The sequence below is a fragment of the Notechis scutatus genome, chromosome 1, assembly GCF_049901735.1.
Source record: "Notechis scutatus isolate UNSWTSFEM ecotype Mainland chromosome 1, rNotScu1.2, whole genome shotgun sequence".
NCBI lineage: Eukaryota > Metazoa > Chordata > Lepidosauria > Squamata > Elapidae > Notechis > Notechis scutatus.
Genome location: NC_142009.1, coordinates 6,413,924 through 6,429,867, shown reverse-complemented (window position 1 = coordinate 6,429,867; position 15,944 = coordinate 6,413,924). Strand labels below are relative to the sequence as shown.

At 40.2% G+C, this 15,944-nt stretch overlaps 1 protein-coding gene across 1 annotated transcript in view; it reads right to left on the bottom strand.

Annotated features, from left to right (window-relative positions):
- The window catches only part of RAD51C (RAD51 paralog C), a 37,792-nt gene that overhangs the window by 14,144 nt on the left and 7,704 nt on the right, over positions 1-15,944 (bottom strand). The window contains exons 3-6 of the mRNA XM_026686501.2: positions 14,804-14,970; positions 13,251-13,384; positions 9,398-9,529; positions 5,717-5,783 (exon numbers count right to left, since the gene is read on the bottom strand). Of these exons, the coding sequence (XP_026542286.1) occupies positions 5,717-5,783; positions 9,398-9,529; positions 13,251-13,384; positions 14,804-14,970 (500 nt within the window). The remainder of the gene's footprint in view (positions 1-5,716; positions 5,784-9,397; positions 9,530-13,250; positions 13,385-14,803; positions 14,971-15,944) is intronic.

Below are 15,944 nucleotides of genomic sequence, written 5' to 3'. Positions count from 1 at the left end.
TGTGTAGGCAGAAGATGGATTGGATTTTAAAGCAACAATTCAAGGGAGATGCCAAGAGCCCACCCCAATTTGTCTCAAAGCAGCTCCAGAAGCATAAAATTGGGCATCTGCTGGCCTCTAGCAAGTACACCGCAAACTCTACCCACTTCTTCATTATCACCCCCCAGAGGGAGAAGCGCTATCATTCTAACAGAGGAATTCTAAAAATTAAATGTCTAGACTCCGGTGGCACGTCGGCAGCTCTCGTCACCATGCTAGCATGAGATTTAACATTTGCAAGCTGAGATTAGTGTGTGAATTATACAAATGAATACCGTTTCCATTTCAAACCAGCCCATGGAGGGGGAAAACTGTTTCATACTCTGTGACAAAATGCACTGCTTCTAAATGATACTGATGGGAGATTAATAGCTGATCTCATTGCTGAGGAGTATCAAATAAAAGCCATCTCTAGGATAAGCCAACTTGGGAATTCAGCTTGGTCAAAGATAGATTTGTTAACAAAGCCTTTAACCTAATTCTTATAATATTTGGTAGATGCCCTCTTTTATCTATAGGGCTTTCTAAAGAAACACACAAAGCAAAAACACCCCCAAAAAAAAAAAAAAAAAAAAACTCAAGCTAAAATAAAATAAAGGGGGGGTTTTTAATTTTTTTTTTTTTTTTTTTTTTTTTTTTTTTTTTTTTTTTTTTTTTTTTTTTTTTTTTTTTTTTTTTTTTTTTTTTTTTTTTTTTTTTTTTTTTTTTTTTTTTTTTTTTTTTTTTTTTTTTTTTTTTTTTTTAATTTTTATTTTTTTTTGTTGTTTTGTTTTTTTTTTTTTTTTTTTTTTTTTTTTTTTTTTTTTTTTTTTTTTTTTTTTTTATTTTTTTTTTTTTAATAAATTTTTTTTTTGTGGGGGGGTTTTTTTTTTTTTAATTTAGTAGGTTAATTTTGTTTTTTGTTTATATTTTTATTTTTATAATATTTTTTTTTTTTTTTTTTTTTTTTTTTTTTATTTGAAGAATTGGGTTTTGTTTTTTTTTTTTTTTTTTTTTTTTTTTTTTTTTTTTTTTTTTTTTTTTTTTTTTGCCATACTTCTGGTCTTTATGGTCACTTTTATGGAATAAATAATTTCTAAAGATCTTTTCATGAATAAAATCAAATGGAGGGAAAAAGAGGGAACAGTAATGCTCATTAATGGTGCTACTTACTAATCAACCAAATTTGCCCTACTTGGAAGCTTTTTGAAAAAGAGAAGATGTGAAAGAAAGCAAAACAAAGTTCCTTTTAATGTACAGACTCTTTTTGACACATCCTAAAAGGCTTGCATCTAAAAATACCAGAAACATTTATTAATAACTGGAATGTTGTAGGAGTGAAGACCCCTTTGGTGTAGTGGTTAAGGTGCTGGTGAATTCCAGCCCCACCTTAGCCATGAAACCTGGCTGGCTGATTGGGCCAATCACCAGGAGATGGTGAGTTCTAGTCCTGCCTTGGGTACAAAGCCAGTTGGATGACTTTGGGCCAATCACCAGGAGACGGAGAGTTCTAGTCCCACCTTAGACATGAAAGCCAACCCAGGGACTTTGAGCCAGTCATCCTCTCTCAGCCCAACCCACCTCACAGGGTTATTGTGGTGGGGAAAACAGGAGGAGAAATAAGTATGAGGTATGTTCACTACTTTGAGTTACTTATAAAGTATTAAAGGTGGGATAAAAATCTAATGAATAAATAAAACAAGCATGTTACAGATTTTTTTACTCCCAATTTGATCATGGTACACCATCTTCTCAAAGCATTTTACAGGCCTTAAAACAATCCAAGGTTAGAAAATGACATAATACATCCTACAAGCTCCCACGTCTTTCTTTTTTTTGTTGCCTAACAAACATTCAAGGCTATATTTCCCATAATCCCCCTTCAGTCTGGATGGCTGAAACTGACCGGCCTCAACTTCAATGAGATTTTGAGGAGCCATGATTTGCAAAATCAATGGGGAAGCCAGCTTCACTTAACACCCATATTACTAACTTAACGACTGCAGTGAATCACTTAACCAGTGGCAAGAAAAGTCATAGAATGGGGCAAAACTCACTTAACAAATGTTTTGTTTAGCAGTGGAAATTTTGGCCTCCATTGTGGTCGTAAGTCAAGAACTACCTGTAGTCTCCTTCTCTAAGCTTTGAGAAAGGACAGTTGGATAAAAGTTGGAACATAGAGGCACCTGCACCCTGACACTCTTCACCCAGAGTCCAAGCTGGGAAATTGAGAGAAAGAAAGGGGGAGGGAGAGAAAAGGAGAGGGAGAGAGAAAAAGGGCAGAGATGGAAAGAGGGGGAGAGAAAGAGGGGAGAGGACAGAGAGTTAGAGAGGGAAAGGGAGGGGAGAGAAAGAGAGGGAGAGTGGGAGAGAGGGGAAAGAGAGGGAAAGAGAGAGAGAAAGAGAAGGAAAGAGAGAGCGAGTGGGAGAGGGGAGAGAGAAAGGGAGGGAAAGAGAAAGAGGGAGTGATGAGGGAAAGAGAAAGGGAGGGGCGACAGACAGAGAAAGAGAGGGAGTGAGGAGAGAGAGGAAGAGAGAGGGAGGGAAAGAGAAAAAGAGGGGGGGGGGAGAGAGAGACACTCCAACCTAGAGGAATTCTCTGTTGCTTGCTGGAGATGACTGTCTTTCCCTGAGCTGTTCCAAGAACAGAAAGGAAAGTACTGACTGGCAGCTGAGGGAGCAGATGGCAACCCTCGGGGAGCTGGACCCATCTCACGGATCGCCAGTTGCCAACCCTTAAATCGATTAGCTTTAATTTGCTTTGTTAGTCTGACTACTATCTGCCAAAAAAAAACCATGTAGACTGCAGGGGGAAGGCAGGGCAGGAGACAATAGGTCAGCGTTTGAAAGCAAGGTATTTATATATTTTTTTTAAAAAAATCTGCCTGCGCACTTCCAATCCGGCGTCCTCCGAGGACTTGCGCTTTTGATTGTGTTCCATTTATCTTGCATCTCTGGCAAGCGGGTGAACTGCTGACACACATTAAGGGCCTTCTGCACAGCTGCCCCTGCCCCAAATGATCAAGGGAACCGTTATGTGATTCAGAGGCAGAAGGAATGCAAAAAGAGCTATTTTAGAAGAATCGCCTCTGCGGTCTTCCTCCTAACGTGGCTTTAACCCAGATCTTTGCCTCTCGGGTGGAAAAACACACACACACACACATCCCGAATCTGGACCTCTTCTAATCAAAATGAAGGAGCCCCTTGTAAAATGACCAAAAAACCCGTAGAATCTCTGATGAGAAAAGCTCAGGATGCTGTAAACTTCAGCAGCAACTAGTTAAATACAATACAGGTAGTCCTCGACTTACAAGAGTTTGTTTAGTGATTGTTCGAAGTTACAATGGCACTGAAAGAAGTTACATATGACCATTTTTCACACTTACGACCGTTGCAGCATCCCCATGGTCATGTGATTAACATTTGGATGCTTGATGACTGACTCACACTTATGAACGGTGGCAGTGTCATAAAATCATGTCATAAAATGGGGCAAACCCCAGTGAACAAATTTCTCAGCAACATAAATTTGGGGCTCAGTTGTGGTCATAGGTTGAGGACTAGGTAGTGCTTAACTTACGACCATAACTGAGCCCAAAATTTCTGTTGTTAAGTGAGACATTTGTTAAATGTGCTTTGCCCCATTTTACGACTTTGCTCACCACATTTGTTAAGTGAATCACTGCAGTTAAGTTAGTAACACGGTTGTTAAGTGAATCTGGTTTCCCCCCCATTAACTTCGCTTATCAGAAGGTCGCAAAAAAGACCATGTGACCTTGGGACACAGCAAAGGTCATAAATATGAACCAGTTGTCGAGCATCTGAATTTTGATCACATGACCACGGGGATGCTGCAAAGGTTGTAACTATGGAAAACGGTCACAAGTCATATTTTTCAGTGCCGCTGTAACTTTGAACGGTCACTAAATGAACTGTTGTAAGTCGAGGATTATCTGTATTTGTTCCTGGCGGAAGCGATGTCACGTAAGGCAGAAAAGCAGTGGAGACACCTAAGAATGGCTTTCAAAGGCAGGGATGAGGAGGAAGAAAACCGAGTGAAGAGTTATAACGCAGGTGCCATCCAAGTAATCATTTTTAGGATGATGGATGGATGCAAAAGCAAAGATCGTCCGACTTCAGTTCAACGCCTTTGGCATTTGAAGGTCTGCTGGAGTATGGGCTGTTCTCAGAAAACTAAACAGCGTCAAATCTGGATAGAACTGGGATGGGAGTACATCGGGGAATCCCAGGGTATAAACTCAACAAATCCCAAGCAACCTGAAATAAAGCCATGGCAAACCACCCAAAGAGCTGCCAAGAAAATTAAATGGGAATGTGTTCAGGAAGTCCCCAGCAGTCAAGTTCACCTCAAAGGACGCTTTGCTTAAAAATAAAAGAGATTTGCTTGGCAGGAAGCAGTGAGGGGGGGGGAGTGCTTTCGGTACATCTTTTATTGGCCTCTCTTTGGCTTCCCTGCCTTTTAACTCCAGAGTTTGATTCAGGAGATCTCTTGTCAGCACAGAAAGTTTTTCGTATTTTATTACCTATTGGGGAGATGGGTGGCATATACATTTAATAAACAACAACAAAAAAAACCTTTACCCATCTGTAAAGGAATGTGTGGAGGGCCTTGGGGCTGGAGGAAAAAGATGCTGGCTAGCAAACAATCCATGTTTGCTAATCATTGTTTGCTCTTATCATTGTTTGCTCTTATCATTTGAAGGTGAGGGGGATGTGATTTATTTCTTAAGAGATCTCTTACACCAGTCACATTTGGTCTTCCTAAAATGGTATTTCTTTCTCTGGTATTTCTAGGGGTGTTTTCATATCAAGAATGCCCCATGGAACTAGCAGTTCCACAGTTAAAATTGATATTCTAGAGTTCCTGTGATGACAACAATTTCTGATTTTTTTTTAATCTTTGGCTACAAAAACGGCTAAGAGTCTTGGGATACCTCAAAACCAGCCAATATATTATTACATCAGCTTTTAAGGACTAGAATAACAGTGTTGGAAGGGACCTTGGAGGTCTTCTAGTCCAACCCCTTGCTCAATCAGGAGACCCTATACCATTTTAGACAAACTGCTGTCCAGTCTCTTCTTAAAAGTCTCAAGTGATGGTGCGCCCACAACCTCTGGAGGCAAGTCATTCTATGGATAGGATAGGATAGGATTATTCTCACTGTCAGGAAATAGTTCTCGGTTGGTTCTCTCCTTTATTAATTTCCATCCACTGTTTTTTGTCCTGCCTTCCGGTGCTTTGGAAAATAGGTTGATTCCCCCCCCCCACTTCTTTGTGGGGGACAATCTATTTTCCAAAAGACCAGAAGGCAAGACAAGAAACAATGAAGCCAGTGAATGGACTACAAGCAGTAGATGCAATCAAGCTAAGGCTGTGGCAAAACAGAATTATAAGCAAGGAACTTTTAGTCCCTTTAAAACGGGCTTAAAATGCCCTTGCTGCGGTGTCCCAGAATACTGGGGGGGGTGAGGTGGGGTTGGAGGCAGCCCGCTTAAGTTCTCTTGTGAATACAGATTAAAATGACAAAAGTTAAAAAGAGAAAAATACAGAGTCACACAGAATTCTTTGGGAAACAAGATGGACCATCGCTGTGCGTTTTTTGTTCATGAGAGAGAAAGTAAAATATAGGAAGAGGGGGAATAAAACCCTCCTCTAACAGGAAGTAGAAATGCTTACCTAAGGCAGGTACCAAAGAGGAATGATTCTGTTCAAAGCGTGTGGTCATCTGATTGGTCAACACTACCTGAAAGAAGCAAAAAAAGGAGAGAATCTACATTAAATAAATTAGTGCTTATAGTTACTGCTAAATAGAAGCCGTTAGACCCGTGTTTCTCATCCACAGCAATTTGAAGAAGTATGAACCTCAACTCCCAGGATTTCCCAGCCCACATGGGAGTTGAGGTTCACACATCTTCAAGCTTTCAAGGATGAGAAACACTAAGTTAGACTATAGCTCCCTTTGTCTCTGATTATTGGTCATGCTGCTGAGGCTTATGGAATTGGATCCCATCAACTTTTGGAGAGCCACAACTTCCCCACCTCTGCCACAAGTAGATGTGGTATGGCCCCTTTCACTAATAATAATACAGGTAGTCATCAACTTACAAACACAATTGAGCCCAAAATTTATGTTGCTGAGTGAGACATTTGTTAAATGAGTTTTGCCCCAAATTACAACCTTTCTTGCCACAGTTGTTAAGTGAATCATTGCAATTGTTAAGTTAATATATCTGGTTGTTAAGTGAATCTGGCTTCCCCCATTGACTGCTTGACAGAGGGCTACAAAAGGTGACCTGGGACACTGCAACTATCACCAATATGAATCAGTTGCCAAGCGTCTGAATTTTGATCACATCACCATGGAGATATTATAATGGTCGTAAGTGTGAAAAATTGTCATAAGTCACTTGTTTCAGTGCTGTTGTAACTTTGAACGGTCATGAAATGAACTGTTGTAAGTCGAGGACTGCCTGTAATAGCAACAGCACTTAGACTTATATACCGCTACATAATACTTTACAATATCAGCCTCAACAATCTGGGCCCTCATTTTACCTACTTCAGAAGGATGGAAGGCTGAGTCAACCTTGAGGCAGTCAAGATTGAACTCCTGGCAGTGAGCTGAATTAGCTTGAAATACCACATTCTAGCCCCTGCGCCACCCCCAGACTTAACAATTGTCACTAAGAAAGACAAAAAGTCTGGATAATGGACCTGGAGACAGGTCAATAGAAGAGAAAGAACTGGAGAAGAGAATAAAGTACAATGACCTGCGAGCAGAAATAGAACCACTGTGGCAAAAAAGAGCAAAGGTAGAGCCACTAGTAATAGGTGCCTTGAGTGCAATACCAAAATAAAAAGTGGTAGAGAGAATTCTAGAGGTTAAAGGAGGTTGTGGGGAGAATCCCACTAGTTTCCTTTATGAAGCGTTTTATCGTTTGAATCTTGACTTGCTCATCATGGCCAACATTTAGCAAGCAGACATCTTTCCTTGTACTACCAAGACAGCCATTTTGAATTATTTGGGTAATACAGAATATGCTCATCAAGCCCCTAAGTTGGTCCACTTGAGTCAGTCATTCAAAAGGGGAACTAAGAATGATTTGTTCATCCAGCACACGATCTAAAGAATCCAATGTCAGCATCCAGTGCAGAATTACAGAGTTGGAAGGGACCTTGGAGATCTCAGGCAGGAAACCTTATACCATTTCAGACAAACTGTCCAATCTCTTCTTGAAAACCCTCAGTGTTGGAGCATCCACGACTTCTGGAGGCAATTCCTTCCACCGATCAATTGTTCTGTCAAGAAATGTCTCCTTGGTTCTAGGCTGCTTCTCTCCTTGATTAGTTTCCATCCGTTGCTTCTTGTCCTGCTCTCAGGTGCTTTGGAGAACAGGTTGGCTCCCTCAGATAAAAATATGGATTAAACTGGGGTGCCTCTGAATATTCTTAGCTAGGGGCTATTGCTGTAATGTACTACGTGAGTCTTCCCATTGGTATCTTTTTTAGCCAGCTTGGGAAGTAACATTTTAGGCTCACAGACTGATCTGTTAGGGCTGTTCTGTGTTGTCTTCTAACACTATCTCGGTAAAAACACATGGAGAGGCTTATTTTTAGCAGCCCAGCAATAAAAAAGAAAAAACAAACAAACGAAGAAGTCCCAGCATACATACAGAATCACAGTTTAAGGAGGAACTATGTTACCTGGAAACAGGAAATAAGTAACATTCCAGAACGTGCCTAAGCTTCATTCTGGAACAATCCCTTCTAACCTGGGTAGGCTGGAAAAAAAAACCCAACTATAAATAGCTGTAGCTCAAGCCTGTCATTCCCTTGGCATGAAGCCAGCTTTATCTGCAGCACCTCCAGGCTGAGGTCAAAGGATGCAACAACGAAGGAGATAAAAGGCAGTTTCACTAAGGAATTTCTTCCACATTGTCTCTCAACAAGACTTGTTTTCTCTTCACAAGATTCTGCCTGTCTGTTATCTATTTATCAGTCTGTCTAACAGGTGCTTTTTCAAAAGGCAACTGGACTTCATTTTTCTTTGAAGGTATTTTGCTTCTCATCCAAGAAGCTTCTTCAGTTCTGTCTACCTATCTAACCTTTATTGTTTTATAAATAACTCAAGGCAGTGAATACACACAATACTCCTTCCTCCTCCTATTTTCCCCACAATTACAACTTGGTGAGGTGGGTTGGGCTGAGAGTGTGTGACACCCAGCTGGCTTTCATTCCTAAAGTGGGACTAGCAGTAGCACTAGCACTTAAGATTTATATATCGCTTCACAGTGCTTTACAGATCTCTCTATGAGGTTTTTATAGTCAGCCTCTGGCCCCCAACAATCTGGGTCCTCATTTTACTGACCTCAGAAGGAAGGAAGGCTGAGTCCACCTTGAGCCGGTCAGGATCGAACTCCTGGCTGTGGGCAAAGTTAGCTTGCAAATACTGCATTCTTACTACCACATCACCACAGCTCTTCTAGAACACTCAATATCCTGGTGATTGGCCCAAAGACACCCATCAGCTTTCATACAAAGGCGGGACTAGAACTCAACCATCTCCTGGCTTCTAGCCTGTGCCTTAATCACTAGACCAAACTGGCATTTATGTTTATAAAAAGACAATGACAATCAAAAGGCAGGAAATCCTTAACCCACTTAAAACGCATACAATACAAGCTTTAAAAGCACAAAGGAATAGCTGGATTTGCATTATGTCAAGCTATCATTTGTTGAATCATGCCCTGTTGAATAAATAACTGGTTTTAAATAATCTATTAAGCTAGAAATTATGGTTTAACAACCACAATTGATAGGTTTATATAACATGTCAAAAATACATTGCAGGGTTAGCACATCGAATTTTCTGTCGAATGTTTAGTCACTATTTCGAGTGTCAAAGTTATACAGGTAGTCTTCGACTTACAACAGTTCGTTTAGTGACCGTTCGAAATGACAATGGCTCTGAAAAAAAGTGATGTATGAACATTTTTCACACTTACAATCATTGTAGTGTCCCCATGGCCAAGTGATCAAAATTCAGATACTTGGCAGCTGACTCGTATTTATGACCATTGCAGTGTCCCTGGGGTCATGTGATCCCTTTTTGCAACCTTCTGACAAGCAAATGCAACGGGGAAGCCAGATTCACTTAACAACCAACTTACTAATTTAACAAATGCAGTGATGTGCTGAACAACTGTGGCGAGAAAGGTCATAAAATAGGGTCAAAATTCACTTAACAAATGTTTCACCTAGCAACAGAAATTCTGGGCTCAATTGAGGTCATAAGTCAAGGGCTACCTGTACCATATACTGGCTTAGCCACAGATCTTCATTCTTTCTCAAACTTACAGCTAACGTATGGTCATTTGCGATGCATATCAACTGCTGGGCCAAGCCATTCAAAAGTCTTGTTCGCAGCGAGATATCTTCAAAGTCATGGCGGAAAGGAAAGGCAATTCCATCGATCACAATCAACTGTACCTAATGATCGGGTATAAAACAGAGAGGGAGAGAGAGAGAGAGGGAGGGGGAGGGAGGGAAGGAGGGAGAGAGAGTGAGAGCTTCATTCCCACAGAAATCTGTATCAAAAAAGCTGGGATGCCTATAAATAAAAGTTATTTCCCCCCTTCATTATTAACCAAAGGTTTACTTGTCAGTTTATGGTTGAGGGAAATTAAGTATAGATTAATCTGAAAGGGTTTGACCCTTTGCCTCATTCAAGTTCTTATTCTATTTATAGAATTTCAAGTTATAAAACCATGATGACTCTCACAGGAAATGGCTGCAGTTTTTTCTCCATCAGATGTTTTTTAAAAAACAAAACAAGAACAGTAGCATCTTAATAAGCCTCCCACGATCCTCAGATGTTCTGACTGTTACTATGCTTAACCATTAGAATGACCTGGAAATGGAGACGAGGTCGGGTATTAGCACAGAACAGATACTGATGTCGGTTACTACATAATTTTGAATTGGAGGATTCTCCTTGAAACAAACCTTTATGCAAATAGGTGATTTGTTTCAGAAAATTTTCAGTTTACATGGAGAAAAAATATCAGTCATTACTGATGATATAGGAAAGCTTTTTGTTAAAGTCCAGCTGTTATCATCCAGGGTTTAGTTCTGAGTTCCCATAATAAACACCTGAAATAATGAGTTTATAGTGACCCTTCAATCTATTTTAAGTTTCATTCTCTGATTTGGTTTTAATGGCAGAAAACGGCATTTAAAAAAGAGCTAAACAACATCACAGTTCTCTTCTCTTAAACTTTTGTTTTTATGAGGTCTGGCTGTATGTTGAAAAGGTTATCTGTGTAATGACACGCTAAAACCTTTATTTCTTACAACCAACAGCTGAGATTCTCAGGATAACACTCATGACATATTAATTCCTGTACAGGTAGTCCTTGAATTATGATTGTAACTGAGATCAGAATTTGTAAAGAGCAATCTCATTGTGTGGTGACAGCAATTCCTACAATCTTCATTGCTGCTGTTTAGGTAGATAGGTAAGAACCGTGGTGGCGCACTGGTTAGAATGCAGTATTTCAAGCTAATTCTACTTTCTGCCAGAGTTCAATTCTCATCTGCTCAAGGTCGAATCAGCCTTCCATCCTTCCAAGGTCGGTAAAATGAGGACCCAGATTGTTGGGGGCAATAGGCTGACTCTGTAAACTGCTTAGAGAAGGCTGGAAAGGACTATGGAGCAGTATATAAGTCTAAGTCCTCTTGCTATTTATGTATTATTTATTAAATTGATATGCCACGCATCAAGGCTTATAATGGAATAAAATAGGAATAAAAGGTAAAAGCTAAAGGTTTTCTAGTCCAGTCATGTACGACTCTAGGGCGCAGTGCTCATCTCCATTTCTTAGCAAAAAAAAGGTCTCAAGACATTTCTTGTGGTCATGTGGCCAGCATGACATCACACCGCAGTGCAGAGTGTGTGGCAAAATATGGACTGCTGTCACCTTCCCACCAAAGTGGTACCCATTTACCCGCATTTGCATGCTTTCGAAATGCTAGGTGGCCAGGAAAAAATGGGAATGTAAAATACAATTATAAAATGTAACCAATTAAAATGACAAAAGTTAAAAAGAGAAAAAGTGTTAATTGAATTCTACAGTCATTAGGCAAGGAAACCTCCTGTCAGCTTCCCACAGCCAGGGAAAGCCAGCAAGTTCCAAGCCCTATTGGTAGGTGGGGCATGGAACAAGGAGGTGTATAAACTATGTCCCATTTCTAGAAAACAGAGAAAACTGACAGCCCTGTAACTTGGAAGTCAAAGCATCCAGAAACATTTAGCCAAGGGAAAATAATTTATTATTTTCATTTCTTGCAGAGGCATGGTTGAGCTGAGAGGATGAAAGGATGGAAGCCTCAAACCTCCTCTCCCAGAAATGTTCTCGAAATATACACCCCAGCTCTGCCTCCTACAAGGAACAGCAGGATAATTCTTGCTGCCACCGAAAGGGGATGCTTTTGCTTGGCACCCTCCCCTTTATTCTCCGTATGTAAAACTCAGGGCCGTTACTACCTAGTAGGGGATTGTTAGAACAAACGTTACCTCTGTGCCAGACTGCTATTTGGAAAATCTTTCTTCCTACAAATTCCAAGAACCTTGCAGTACTTCTCTCTTTCTCCCCCTGCCCGATTTCATCAAACACATTCTTGCATCTTCCCCCACACCCCCAAAAGAAGCGCCTGCAGTTTCCAAGAGAACAAATGTTTTCCCATCTGGACCGCAAGGACTTATGGGGGAATCTCTCTTAGGAGCTCTGTATTAAAACTAAAGATTTCTTTTCAGGAACATTCTGTCTGAAGGATCTGAAGGGTGCAGGTAGAACTCACTTAACAATTGCTCGTTAAGTGACTATTTGAACTTACGAAGGTGCTGATCCTCAAAGCTCTGGCAGTTGAAGCGACCCTGTGGTCACATGATTGCAATCGTGGCTTCAGCAACCAGCCTGGATCCCCAACCTTTACAACGTCCTACCGTCAGGTGATTGTGATCTGCAACCTCCCTACTGGTTTCCCACAAGCAAGTCAATGTGGAAACTGGTAGGAAGTTGATGTCAGGGTTCCAAGTAATATGCCCATAGCAAACATAACTTTGAGGCAGATAGATTCCTCAAAGAAAAGTTTTATTTGGATATATCATATTGGCACAGACTGGTGAAACCGACTCTGAAAGTTCCTGCGGTTTTCACCTAATTAAAAAGTAAAAGTTTGCTCCCTTCCCCAAACAATCAATCACATGATCCAATCAAGGTGTCGTCCAATTGCCTGATAACTTCACTCCTCCTCTCTCCGACCACCCGTGGGAATGTCCTTGGTTCCCAGGAGAAAGTATTTTGTTTTGGCTACACACCCATCTTTATTCCCCACCACCATCCCCCAACTCCAGTGTGACAACACTAAAACATCAAAATGGCCTCGGTCAGGTTAGCTTCAGGATTGAAGTTGTGATCACGTGAGGTCCTTGCTTAACAATGATACCTGGGGACTGCCAGTTATCCCAGTTGCTAAGGGATGCAGTCATGTAACATGATGCTTTATAAGTGCATCCTTAGTGACAGACATTCTAACAATCATCAAGTGAGGACTATCTATATATTCTTACAAATTCTATAGAATACTACAAAGGAAACCAAATCTTACTTATTTTTAAATGAGGGAAAAAAAGAGACTGTGTGAATCTGAAGAAACTGGGAAGAAACTGCAAACCTTTTACGCATTGCAGATAGTCCTCGAGTTAAAATCATTTGTTTAGTGACCGTTCAAAGTTAACAATGGCAGGGGAAAATGTGACTTGACCATTTTTCACACTTGTGACCATGGTCACCCCCATGATCACGCGATTAAAATTCGGATGCTTGGCAACCTATTTATGACGGTTGCAGAGTCCTGGGGTTACCTGATCCTCTTTTGTGACCTTCTGACAAGTAAAGTCAATGATAAAGCCAGATTCACTTAACAACTGTGTTACTAACTTAACATCTGCAGTCATTCACTTAACAACTATGGCAAGAAAGGTCATAAAATAGGGCAAAACTCAATACCTTAACAACTATTTCACTTAGCAACAGAAACTTTGGTCTTAACTGTGGTCGTAAGTCAAGGACTACCTATACTGCAACTCTAATACGTTATCTTTTCCTCTCGGGGGGGGGGGGAGGGGGCACGTCCTTTTGGTCCTTACCTTTGGGTGTCCAGAGAGAAAATCTGGGAGGAGGTAAACCTGTGCCAGCAGTTCCATATAGTCATGGCAACGGAAGTAATAGATATGTGAAAGAATATTTTCAAGAGAGAAAGTCTCCAGGGCTATTTGATGATCTGAAGAAAAAAGGGAAGAAAAAAACCCAATAAAAACCTGTATTGAATTTATTGTTTATTCCTCATCCCTCACTTCCTAGCTTCAGAGACAGAGGCTGTTTATAGAGCAAGGTATGGGAAATAATCAGTTCCATCCAGAGATAGCTTGTGATAGTTTTGTTGTAATAATATATCACATAATCATATGATTAATCATACAACTTATACTTACTATGACAGAATGATAACCACGTTTAGATTATCATATATAAATATAATACATAAATATTAAGAATGTCTTGTTGCATGTTAAAACATCTAATATTATAGAGGAAAAATGTCGTGAGCAGAAGAAAATACCTGCACAAAAACCTGACAAAGCCCACTTGCAGTTCCCAAATTTTCTCTACTGTCTCATTGCATAAATTTGCATAAAATCAGAATTTTGTCAAATGCCTTTCCAAGTCGTGAATGTTTCTAAGAGGCTTGTGTTTTGGTTCAATTCAGATTGCTGTTAAATCCCTAATGAATTCTGTCTGTGAAATGAAACCAATATACGTAATTCGGTTTCTCAAGGATTGCTACTCGAGGTCATAAGATATTCTTGGGAAATTTTAATTTATTTCTTCATTTATTTGTATACCACCTTTATTATTTTCACAAATAACTCAAAGTGACGAACACCTCCAACACACTTTCCTCCTCCTATTTTTCCCACAACAGCAACCCTGTGAGGTGGACTGGGCTGAGAGGGACTGGCCCAAGGTCACCCTGCTAGTTTTTATGGCTAAGGCGGGATTTGAAGTCATTGCCTCTTGCTTTCTAGCCTGGTGCCTTAACCACTAGACTAAGCATTCCTACCAGTTTTCTAATATTACTTTGCAATTAGATCTGTGTCTTTATTCTTTTCACTTACCTTAAGAATCTGCCCTTCCAGAAGGGTACTTAACAAGCAAGCCTTGAAATACAGCAACCTCCAAGCAGGTTTTTGCAAAATCCGGCAAAGAATCAAAAGCTAAAGAATCTGTTTCTAAGCCTTTTCCCTTTATGTGTCTTTATCATCTTATATGCTTTGGTTGGGCATAAGAAATGTCTAGGCTCAGCGCCCAATGGCCCTTCTCTTATTCCAAATTTAGGAATGTCCATTGGTTTATTACTGTCAGTGTTTCTCAACTTTGGCCACTTAAAGATGTGTGGACTTCAATTCTGGGAGTTGAAGTCCACCTATCTTCAAGTCGCCAAGTTTGAGAAATACTGATTACTGCAATCTAATTCTGCATGAATAAAACATTCTGACTCAGTACGGCATAGTTACTTCCTATATTTGAATAAATATTGAATGGATCTATGATGATAAGGAAATAAATGGAACTGTTTGAATAAGTAGCCAGGGGGAAAAAGCACACTTTGCACAAAAGCAAATATAGTTTGGCAATTAACCTTCTTCTGGGTGCACTTCAGCAATAAGCTGACAGTGATGAATACAGGCTTCTACTATATCCACAACCCGATCAACCATAAAGCTCCCCTCGGTATCTATGAATATAGCTTCTGCAGCAAGTCCACCAAAGCATTCTGGAATCTGCACATCCACCACTAGCTGCATGCTGGAAAGAAAGAGGGAGAGAAGATTGCTAATCAACGGAAAAAGGTTATTACACATTGATTCATTGCTTTACTACCCTGATGGCTGAAAATGCAAAGGGTCTGCAAAAGTCTTGTAACAGAATTTAAAAAGCACAATAAAAAACAAGAGATTGCAATGATGAATGGTTGCAGGAACTGGGTATGTCTAGTCTAACAAAGGACTAGGACTGACATGATAGAAGTTTTCCAATATTTGAGGGGCTGTGACAGAGAAGAGGGGATCAACCTATTCTCCAAAGCTCCTGAAGGCAGGACAAGAAGTAATAGGTGGAAGAGCATTAAAGAGAGGTCCAAACTAGAACTAAGGAGAAATTTTCTGACAGAACAATTAACCAGCGAAATGACTTGCCTTTAGAAGACATGGGTGCTCCATCTCTGGAGGTTTTAAAGAAGAGATTGGACAACCATTTGCCCAGAATCGTATAGGGTCTCCTGCTTGAGCAGAGGGTTCAACTAGAAGACCTGAGGTCCCTCCTAATTCTGTTATTCTGTATTCTAAATATAAAGACCAACAAATTAATGATAAAGGTAGAACAACCAGCCCTAGAATTGATAATGAAGATATCAAAGCATTAAATAGTGTCCTCCTTTTAAGAGCAACCATCAACAGTAAAGGAATAAGGAGACAAGAAATATGCTGTGGACTCTGAAGAAGCTTCTTGGATGAGAAGTGAAATGTCTTCAAAGAAAAACCAGAAAGTTTAATTGCCTCTTGAAAAAGCACCTTTGGTGATTTTTCAGAAGTAGTAAGACTTTACTCTTGGTGACTGCCTAGATAAGTCCCTGCAGTTGCCTTGGCAACATTTTGGGGAAGTGGTTTGCCCTTTTCTTCTTTTTACACCTGAGAGTGACCAGCCCAAAGTCATCTAGATGGCCTTATGTCTAAGCCAGGATCAGAATTCAGTCATCCAGTTTTTATCTAGGTGCCTTTCAC